The sequence below is a fragment of the Anomaloglossus baeobatrachus genome, chromosome 4 (genome assembly GCF_048569485.1).
Source record: "Anomaloglossus baeobatrachus isolate aAnoBae1 chromosome 4, aAnoBae1.hap1, whole genome shotgun sequence".
NCBI classification, from domain to species: domain Eukaryota; kingdom Metazoa; phylum Chordata; class Amphibia; order Anura; family Aromobatidae; genus Anomaloglossus; species Anomaloglossus baeobatrachus.
The window spans coordinates 609,109,658-609,121,012 of NC_134356.1; the positions used below are offsets into that span (position 1 = coordinate 609,109,658).

Consider the following 11,355-nt stretch of genomic DNA (forward strand, 5'->3'; position numbering starts at 1 on the left):
TCTCTGAATTATGGCAAATGGCTAATTTTCAGTAGAAATTAGCAACCGGCCAAACGTAAAAGGGGTTGTCTACCGCTTTACAGCCTTTACTTAAAGCACCGCTCCAGTGTTTTATTTCAGCACGCGAGTGGCGCTTAAAACCCCTGTTGTGTATTTTATCGGCGATACTCCGGTCCCGCAGCGCTATCTTGTGACAATCACGTCTGGAAGTTAGAAGTTACGTCACAAGCTCTCAATCTAACTCTATGAATGCCAGAACGAGGGTCTCATAGACTTGTATTGAGTTGTGACCTCCAGATTACTCCATGAAACATTAGCGAAGCTGGCAGGTCACAAACTACAGAAAACCACTGATGGAAGATGAAGACGCTGTAAGGTGAGTATAAGACCAGGAGCCGGGCACTTAAAGGGAACCTGTCACCAGATTTGGTGACTATAAGCTGCGGCCACCACCAGTGGGCTCTTATATACAGCATTCTAACATACTGTATATAAGAGCCCAGGCCACTGTGTAGAACATAAACATGACTTTATAATACTTACCTAAGGGGCGATGCAGACTGGTCAGATGACTGTCTCCATTCTCCGGGTGCAGCGCCTCCTCTTTTGGCCATCTTTGTCCTCCTTCTTCTGAAGCCTGGGTGCTTAATGCGTCCTACGTCATCCACACAGGCTAACATTGAGGTCCTCTGTAAAATCTGAGAACACCATTAACCCTGCAATGGATTCGGCAAAACAAATCTTTCCCAATTTTGGCTCCTGACATGGGAGTTGTTTTACTAGTACATAACTTCACTAGTGTATGCATGAGAGCAGACAGCAGCTGCAGAACTACAAGGCTCAGCATCCTCCATTCACTAGTGTATGCAGGAGAGCAGACAGCAGCTGCAGAACTACAAGGCTCAGCATACTCCATCCCAGACTGTATGCAGTTTTTTGCCAAAAAAGAGAAAAAAAAAAATGACGTGGGCTTCGCCATATTTTGTATGCTAGCCGGGTACAGCAGGCAGGTACGGGCTGCCCCCAACCCCCAGCTGCCTATTTGTACCCGGCTGGGAACCAAAAATATAGAGAAGCCCTTTTTTTTTTTTAATTATTTCATGAATTTCATGAAATAATTTTAAAAAAAATGACGTGAGCTTCGCCTCATTTTGGTGTCCGGCCGGGTACAACTAGGCAGCTGGGGAATGGAATCCACAGTGAAGGGTGCCCAAGCTTTCTGGGCACCCCCACTGCGAATTGCAGTCCGCAACCACCCCAGAAAATGGCGCTTTCATAGAAGCGCCATCTTCTGGTGCTGTATCCAACTCTTCCAGCTGCCCTGATGCCGGGTGGCTAGCCGGGTAATAATGGAGTTAGGGCTAGCTGTATATTATCAGCTAGCCCTAAGCCCGAAATTCATGGTGTCACGCCAATATTAGACATGGCCACCATGAATTTCTAGTAATGATAAAAAAAAAACAAAACACAACACACAAAAATATTTTTATTAGAAATAAAACACAACACAATTAGTGACTCCATCTTTATTGAAATAAACCCCCCTCCGCAGTAATCCTGGGTTAGGGTCCCGCGCCGTCCAATCCGGATCCAATATCATCTGATCGGTTTGCTGGAAGGAAGGCAAAGCGATCAGATGATGTGTCAGGATCAAGTGCCTGAATCCCATCACACATCAGCTGATTGTATAAAAGCCGATTATACAATCAGCTGATGCATCAGTGCCAAAAAAAAAAAAATACATACTCACTTATGTGCTGTGGTGATTACCGGCAGCTCCTGGAGCGATCGATTGGACAGGAGTCTGATCCCGTCCCATCGCTGCAGGAGCGGCCGGTAATCAGCTGATGAAGTCCCCTGACAGCAGGATCAGCTGATAGCCGGCCGGACACGAAAAAGCCGGCGAGACTACGATCAGCTGATGCGTCAGGTGACTGCATCAGGTGATCCACGGCCAGGTCCTGCAAGCTTCGTGCGTGCCCCGGGGAGACTGCACACAGCCAGAGCGGCGGGACCGGGACAGGGGCTGGAAGCAGGCATGGCACCCGGACCCTGCAGACAGGTGAGTATGACATACACATACACACTCACTCCGCGTCCGGTCACCTGTTCTGCTGGTGGGAGTATATGATCACACTGCCGACACCGCCCGCTCTCCTGACAGCTGAGCACAGCGGGCGGGTGGACAGTGTGATCACATACTTGCGTGACAGAGGGGATTTCAGTTGGAGAAACCCCCCCTGTACTCCACACTGGCGCCCCGTACCTCCCACAGCTGAATGCTGGTAGCGCGCGCTCTGCCTTCACCGCTCCACACACTGGCATCCTCCGGCTCCTCCCCTCGATGCTGAGCTGTGACGTCAGGTAGTCACCGCCCACAGCCCAGTCAATCACTGTGAGTGGCGCCGGCATCCTGTGACGTACTCGTCCAGTTTGAGAGCCCGGAAATGCCGGGACGTCAGAGGATGCCGGCGGCCACAGCTCCAGGGGGTCATGTGACTGGCACTGAGCGTGCAGGATAGCGCCGCTCAGTGCCAGAAATGGAAACAGAAGCCAATGCAGAAGATGCATATAATGGTAAGTGAGAATCATTGGGGGAAAAAAAAAAAAATGGGTGAACCACCCCTTTAATGGTGGTATTCCTACAGCTCAGTGCCCAGTGTGCTCCTGCAGAGACAGCAGCCCCCGAGCACAGCCCAGCCCCCTCACCTCTGTACTGATACAGGTGCGTGCCCTCGATCGGCCGCCTCCACAGACGGAAGTCCTTCTTATCCATCACCAGCTCCCAGCCTTCCTCACTGTCTTCAGACACCGGGGCCGGAGACACACGACACGCCTGCTGCATCCGCTTCATCTCCTCAGCCGGCCTGCGGACAAGACCATCAATATCAATCAGGAGCTTCACCCTGAGCCCCGGACATTACAGTCTCAGCCAGTGATACTGGATGAGTGATCACCAGAACATGGCAGCTAATGGGCAGACAAGATACCCTGCCTGCAGCTGCACCGGAGATAAGCGGCGCCTGATACCTGCGAGAACATTTACATAAAAAGAAATAAAACGATGAACAGATGGAAACCTCCCTCCATGTCTGTCTTTCTACAGTGGACGGTTAGTGGAGCAGGGATCAGCCAGCAGACCTGTCAAAAGGGCAACGTCAGAGCCGTTCCCGGCTACAAAGGCAAAGTACAGCGCAGAGATACAACCTCCATAACGGGATGAAGGCAGGACATACATTGCAGCACTAATATTATACTCCAGAGCTGCGCTCACAATTCTGCACTCATGCAGACGTACACAGCAGGATCAGTCATCCAAGGTCGCTGTAGGACAGATAAAAGGTGTTTTTTTTAACTTTAATAAGTGTCCACAATTGGACATCACATAAATCGCCCTCTCTGGTACAGAGTGTTGTCTGCAGCGGTAACATCAGCAGCGCCCATCCCTGCTGCAGCCAGTCACTGAGCTCACAGGCTGGTGCCGTCTACAGTGGTGACATCAGCAGCGCCCATCCCTGTTGCAGCCAGTCACTGAGCTCACAGGCTGGTGCCGTCTACAGTGGTGACATCAGCAGCGCCCATCCCTGCTGCAGCCAATCACTGAGCTCACAGGTTGGTGCCGTCTACATTAGCAGCGCCTATCCCCAGAGTGTTATCTGCAGCGGTAACATCAGCAGCGCCCATCCCTGCTGCAGCCAGTCACTGAGCTCACAGGCTGGTGCCGTCTACAGTGGTGACATCAGCAGCGCCCATCCCTGCTGCAGCCAGTCACTGAGCTCACAGGCTGGTGCCGTCTACAGTGGTGACATCAGCAGCGCCCATCCCTGCTGCAGCCAGTCACTGAGCTCACAGGCTGGTGCCGTCTACAGTGGTGACATCAGCAGCGCCCATCCCTGTTGCAGCCAGTCACTGAGCTCACAGGCTGGTGCCGTCTACAGTGGTGACATCAGCAGCGCCCATCCCTGCTGCAGCCAGTCACTGAGCTCACAGGCTGGTGCCGTCTACAGTGGTGACATCAGCAGCGCCCATCCCTGCTGGAGCCAGTCACTGAGCTCACAGGCTGGTGCCGTCTACAGTGGTGACATCAGCAGCGCCCATCCCTGTTGCAGCCAGTCACTGAGCTCACAGGCTGGTGCCGTCTACAGTGGTGACATCAGCAGCGCCCATCCCTGCTGCAGCCAGTCACTGAGCTCACAGGCTGGTGCCGTCTACAGTGGTGACATCAGCAGCGCCCATCCCTGCTGCAGCCAGTCACTGAGCTCACAGGCTGGTGCCGTCTACAGTGGTGACATCAGCAGCGCCCATCCCTGCTGGAGCCAGTCACTGAGCTCACAGGCTGGTGCCGTCTACAGTGGTGACATCAGCAGCGCCCATCCCTGTTGCAGCCAGTCACTGAGCTCACAGGCTGGTGCCGTCTACAGTGGTGACATCAGCAGCGCCCATCCCTGCTGGAGCCAGTCACTGAGCTCACAGGCTGGTGCCGTCTACAGTGGTGACATCAGCAGCGCCCATCCCTGTTGCAGCCAGTCACTGAGCTCACAGGCTGGTGCCGTCTACAGTGGTGACATCAGCAGCGCCCATCCCTGCTGGAGCCAGTCACTGAGCTCACAGGCTGGTGCCGTCTACAGTGGTGACATCAGCAGCGCCCATCCCTGCTGCAGCCAGTCACTGAGCTCACAGGTTGGTGCCGTCTACATCAGCAGCGCTCATCCCCAGAGTGTTATCTGCAGCGGTAACATCAGCAGCGCCCATCCCTGCTGTAGCCAGTCACTGAGCTAACAGGCTGGTGCCGTCTACAGCGGTGACATTAGCAGCGCCCATCCCTGCTGCAGCCAATCACTGAGCTCACAGGTTGGTGCCGTCTACATCAGCAGCGCTCATCCCCAGAGTGTTATCTGCAGCGGTAACATCAGCAGCGCCCATCCCTGCTGTAGCCAGTCACTGAGCTCACAGGCTGGTGCCGTCTACAGCGGTGACATTAGCAGCGCCCATCCCTGCTGCAGCCAATCACTGAGCTCACAGGTTGGTGCCGTCTACATCAGCAGCGCTCATCCCCAGAGTGTTATCTGCAGCGGTAACATCAGCAGCGCCCATCCCTGCTGCAGCCAATCACTGAGCTCACAGGTTGGTGCCGTCTACATCAGCAGCGCTCATCCCCAGAGTGTTATCTGCAGCGGTAACATCAGCAGCGCCCATCCCTGCTGTAGCCAGTCACTGAGCTCACAGGCTGGTGCCGTCTACAGCGGTGACATTAGCAGCGCCCATCCCTGCTGCAGCCAATCACTGAGCTCACAGGTTGGTGCCGTCTACATCAGCAGCGCTCATCCCCAGAGTGTTATCTGCAGCGGTAACATCAGCAGCGCCCATCCCTGCTGTAGCCAGTCACTGAGCTCACAGGCTGGTGCTGTCTACAGCGGTGACATCAGCAGCGCCCATCCCTGCTGCAGCCAATAACTGAGCTCACAGGCTGGTGCCATCTACATCAGCAGCGCAATTGAGATCAAGTGATTGAATGCAGCGGTGACATCACTGCTGCAGCCAACCACCAATCCCAGAGCAGTGGTGAAAATCGAGGACCTGCTACATATTGTAAACCCCCCCCAGAGTAACATTCGGCTCTGCCAGGCGCCCAGGTCCTCTACAGGATAAGCCATGCTGCCACCCCTCCGTCGTCCTCTTTCAATTCAGCAGGCCGGACCCTCTCCCCCGACATCACCGCTGTATCAGGGGGTCATTACTTTTGCCCAGATCAAGGATGATCGTATAGATCGCACTCCCCACAACACAAATCATCCCTAGAGGCGATATGGCAATGATTGTTGGAGGATTTCAGCTCTGACACAGGCAGAATTGTGAATGCAGCTCTGGGATATAGGCACAATTTCGGTCATTCATTTGGTTCCCATTCATCTGATTGTAGTCGCTTGTGTAATGAACCAATATGTGCAGCGAGTGGACTACAAGTCCCAGCACGCCCTGTCACTGTCCATCTGTCAGAGCATGCTGGGAGTTGTAGTGCCAGCGTGCAGTGAATGCAGTCAGCCCTCACCTGAGGATCTCCTCCTCCCGCACACGCTCCTCTTCCCATAGGAAGGCCCCGGTGAGAGCCGCCAGCAGCCTGCCCGTCCTCCCCGGTCTGCTCCTGCAGCGCAGGCCCCGGATGAGAGCCCGGGCATTCCGCTCTCCGTAGCGCTGCTGTGCCCTCCCGTACTGGCACAATGGAGGCAGGCGGGTGCGGAGCCATCCCACGATCCCCGCCGACACACCGCGCACCACCTGCTGCCACATCCCGGGACAGAGCGGCCAGCGCCGGCCTGCAGCACGCCAGACACGGGAGGCCCGGCCACGCCCGCCTACACTGCCATTAGGCGTCAGGTCTCAGGCTTGTTCGCTGATTGGAGAGGAGTTCTGTCAATCATGAGCTGACTTCCCCGACAGAGAGCACAGCCGTGTTCAAGGGCAATGAGAGGAGCAGATACTGGCCATGTGTGCGCCTTGACCTGTGCTGGCGAGGGCAGCGCTCCATGTGATGGTGTCTGGCAATCTGCCCGTGCCCTTCATACACCCTACAGTGGCCACAACACCTGTCCAGGTCGCCGAGTACTGCCAAAAATATTAAAGGGGCACAACAGTATTAGCTTCCTACCAGAGTCATAGCTAGTGGTTCAGCTCAGGGGAGGAAACAGCTGAGGGGCCCCTAGCCAGTGACCTTGACTATAAGGTGGTACAGCCTAATATGGGCCTATGCCAGGGGTGCACAGCATTTTTGGCTCAAGGGCCACGTTGTCATACTGAACCAATCCTAAGGACCACCCAAAAAAAATTAAAGGGGTAATTACAAGAATACGTCATCAGAATCACCGTAGGTACATGAATACATCACCAGAAATGATTTGGGGAGTTTCTGCTGCAAAAAAAAAAAAAAGCATTATCAACATAACTTACACAGTGTTTGGAGCAGAAAATGTGCAGAAACGCTACAAAGATTTCTCAATCTCAAAACACGAAGTTTTAAGGATTTTTTTAGTCGTAATATAGTCAAATTGCTTGTCATCTAACCAGTTATGGATTGCTACATGTGTAGAAGACTAGACCCATCGTCAGTACATGAATACAGCTTCAGAATCACCGTCAGTACATGTATACTACCTCAGAACCATTGTCAGTACATGAATACAGCCTCAGAATAACCGTCAGTACATGTATACTACCTCAGAACCATTGTCAGTACATGAATACAGCCTCAGAATCACAGTCAGTACATGAATACAGCCTCAGAATTACCGTCAGTACATGTATACTACCTCAGAACCATTGTCAGTACATGAATACAGCCTCAGAATCACCGTCAGTACATGAATGCAGCCTCAGAATCACCGTCAGTACATGTATACACCCTCAGAATCGCCGTCAGTACATGTATACACCCTCAGAACCACTGTCAGTACATGAATACAGCTTCAGAACCACTGTCAGTACATTAATACGGCCTCAGAATCACCGTCAGTACATGAATGGAGCCTCAGAATCACCGTCAGTACATCTATACACCCTCAGAACCACTGTCAGTACATGAATACAGCTTCAGAACCACTGTCAGTACATTAATACAGCTTTAGAAACACTGTTAGTACATTAATACAGCTTCAGAACCACCATCAGTACATGAATACAACCTCAGAAATTCCATCAGTACATGCCTTTTTGTATACTGCAAATAGGACTTCTTATGATTTGCTTTCGAAAATGTATTCTACTTGCCACTGTTCCATAACGGGCAGATTTGTGGAGTTTACGAGTTCATAGAAGGAGCCCATTGAACCTTCAGGACTTCAAGAGATCTTGTGTGGAAGAATGGACTAAAATCACACCTGAGCAATGTATGCCACTAGTTCCCCCATACAGGAGGCATCTTGAAGCTGTCATCACCGACAAAGACTTTTGTGCAAAGTGTTAAATAAATTTCAATAAGTGTGTTCAATACTATTTCCCTGTGTCCGTTCTCATTATTACACATAACTTAATTTATGGACATCTATTAATTGATTTATTTGCTTGTGTAGAGTGGATGGGCTGTTACCAACAACTGGTGAGAAATTCATGTCAATAGCACCATTAGAGATTTATTTACTTAAAAAATTGGTGACATATTCAATAGTTATTTCACCCGCATTAATTATTTATATATACTGTATATATACATATATATATATGTGGCGCCCCTGAGTGTCAGGTGCCACAGGGTACTACAACTAAGCCCGGATTCCTGGCAGACCAGTGCCGGTAAACACCACAACACACACAAATCCACGCCCTTTTCCCCACACTGGGTGACAGGCTAGAGACGGAACTGATGGATGGCCACCTATTGGTCGGGACTCATCCAATCCACTAGTCAGAAACCCGGGAGAAGGAGGGGCTAGTCAGTGGAGTGATGGGAGACGGACATCTTGTCAGAAAGAAGTCAGACGTGAAGTCAGTAAGACGTCAAGTCAGAAGTCAGTACACAGACGGAGAGTGTAAAGTGACTGAGTAAAAGGAGTACGGTTGACAAGGAGAGTACGGTGTGAGTACTCACTGGACCGATCACCGGCGGGGTGCAGAGCCCTAGTTCAGGAGGATGCTGCAAGCTCACCTGATAAAAATCTGCCCAGTGAGGGGACCATCAAGGACTTTACCGACATTAGTGTCCGGGCCACGGCAGCAGAGAGGGAACCTGGGAACGGGGACAGAGGTCCGACCAAAGAGAGGTTCAAGCTGCCTGCCGTATGGGCCCCAAAAACGCTCCAGGCCACGGGGACCCACCAACTACAGATGGGTGTATGGAAGTAAAGCTCACCAGGTCACTACACCGGCACTGGAACAAAGGGAATACCGGATTGGTAAAGACCAACACAAACTGGGTAGTAGCAACTCCAAACCAGTGAGTAAAGCACAAGTTAAACCGCAGCCCCTGTGTTGTCTGAATTCTTCCTATACATCTGCACCAATATACTACAACCACCATCATCTTCCGCTGGGGCCTAGCTCTACTTATGGGAGCCATTACATCTAAGCTGCCCAATACCGCCAGCCCCAGCAGTGAGAGACTTTGCAGCGGCGGGTTTATCCATATACCAATTGAAAAAAGAGACACGGGATCACCACAAATTTATGTTACATAGAAATATTATTTTTATTGTACAAAAAACACACATGTCTCCCAACCAGGAGTGTGGAACACACAAGGATTTGATTAAAAACACTTAAAAACGCCCATGGCATAATAAACCGAGACACATTAGGGAACATTAATATCCATATGTAAATATACAATACAAATAGCTTCTCCTTATGCACAATAAATACACCTATACATTAGAGATGATACATTGGCCTTGTACTATTGATATATATTAGGTAACACAGTCAGTTCTATTTCATCACAAACAAAATAAGACCACCCTCTGTGATCCGTATAGGGTCCTTAAGGAATTACCTAATATCCTAATTTCATGCTGTAGAGAGACCCAGTATCAGTCACAGGGTCTTGCACAGCATAACAAACTATGTAGGTCTGACTGTGTCAGCACTGATACCAGACAACTAGCGATCTATTTCTACCTGGACAGGTCAAAATGCTAGACCTGCACTAAGCATTAGTATAGCCTTGTCTATGTTTACTGCCCATAAAGTTAAAGCACAACCAGCAGTGTGTCACGCTGTATTAGAGCACCCAGAAAACATGAGGAAATTGCTATACTTTAAATGACCCAGTGTGAGAACGTGAAGTCCCACAAAATCTGCTAGTTGTCACTCAGGACAGGCCAGAGCCTTGTGCTAGTACAAAGTATTAAGCCAAACCCGTCTATACTCACTATCTGTGACACATCATTAGGATGGAAAAAACCATATCAGTATAGGTGGCATAAGGAGAAGGGTTCCCCAATGGAATTACCCCACGCGTATCGCCACCTCTAAGGGTGGCTTCCTCAGGGGAAAGAGAAGAGCTCTCTTTTTTCAATTGGCGTAGCTTTTTGTATACCTGGAGATCCCACGGGTTGGTGCCCTTCCTCCTTTTGTGTTTAAACGGGTTTATCCATATAGCCGCATACCGCAAGTGGTGTCACGAAAAACATTTTTATTTTTCCCTTGTACAAAATCCCTTTTTAAGTTACCCCCAGGGTCATGGAACCGGCCAACGGCCACCCGTAATACGTCCCAGCGAATACAAGGCCCGGGACTGCGTACCCCAAAACCCTGGGGTGGGTCATATATACAGTATAAAATACTGTTTATACAGTACAGACCAAAAGTTTGGACACACCTTCTCATTCAAAGAGTTTTCTTTATTTTCATGACTCTAAAAATTATAGATTCACATCAGACATCAAAACTATGAATGAAAACATGTGGAATGAAATACCTAAAAAAGTGTGAAACAACTGAAAATATGTCTTATATTCTAGGTTCTTCAAAGTAGCCACCTTTTGCTTTCATTACTGCTTTGTACACTTTTGGCATTCTCTTGATGAGCTTCAAGAGGTAGTCACCGGAAACGATTTTCCAACAGAATTGAAGGAGTTGCCAGAGATGATTAGCACTTGTTGGCCCTTTTGTCTTCACTCTGCGGTCCAGCTCAACCCAAACCATCTCGATTGGGTTCAGGTCTGGTGACTGTTGAGGCCAGGTCATCTGGCGTAGCACCCCATCACTCTCCTTCTTAGGCTGGACTCACACGAACGTATTAAAAAACGGTCCCATTCTCGTATCAAATAGCCCTTACACAGCCTGGAGGTGTGTTTGGGGTCATTGTCCTGTTGAAAAATAAATGATGGCCCAACTAAACGCAAACTGGATGGAATAGCATGCCACTGCAAGATGCTGTGGCAGCCATGCTGGTTCAGTATGCCTTCAATTTTGAATAAATCCCCAACAGTGTCACCAGCAAAGCACCCCCACACCGTCACACCTCCTCCATGCTTCACGGTGGGAACCAGGCATGTAGAGTCCATCCGTTCACCTTTTCTACAAAGACACGGTGGTTGGATCCAAAGATCTCAAATTTGGACTCATCAGACCAAAGCACAGATTTCCACTGGTCTAATATCCATTACATTTGTTCTTTAGCCCAAACAAGTCTCTTCTGCTTGTTGCCTGTCCTTAGCAGTGGTTTCCTAGCAGCTATTTTACCATGAAGGCCTGCTGCACAAAGTCTCCTCTTAATAGTTGTTCTAGAGATGAGAAGGTGCGTCCAAACTTTTGGTCTGTACTGTATATATATGTTAAATCACCATCCAGTGTTTTGTTTTTTCACCGCTGAAATGGTATTCATAAAGGGAACCTGTCAGGTCCCTTATGCGTTCTAACCTACAA

The 11,355-nt window shown here is 50.1% G+C and overlaps 1 protein-coding gene across 2 annotated transcripts in view; it reads right to left on the minus strand.

Moving 5' to 3' along the window:
- The window catches only part of STARD7 (StAR related lipid transfer domain containing 7), a 72,064-nt gene extending 65,683 nt beyond the window's left edge, over positions 1-6,381 (minus strand). The window contains exons 1-2 of one of the 2 annotated variants that reach the window (XM_075346195.1): positions 6,050-6,381; positions 2,710-2,867 (exon numbers count right to left, since the gene is read on the minus strand). In XM_075346195.1, coding sequence (XP_075202310.1) covers positions 2,710-2,867; positions 6,050-6,288 — 397 coding nt within the window. In that variant the 5' untranslated portion in view covers positions 6,289-6,381. The remainder of the gene's footprint in view (positions 1-2,709; positions 2,868-6,049) is intronic. The other variant, XM_075346196.1, reaches the window with a different exon arrangement.
- Between the last annotated feature and the right edge of the window lie 4,974 nt (positions 6,382-11,355).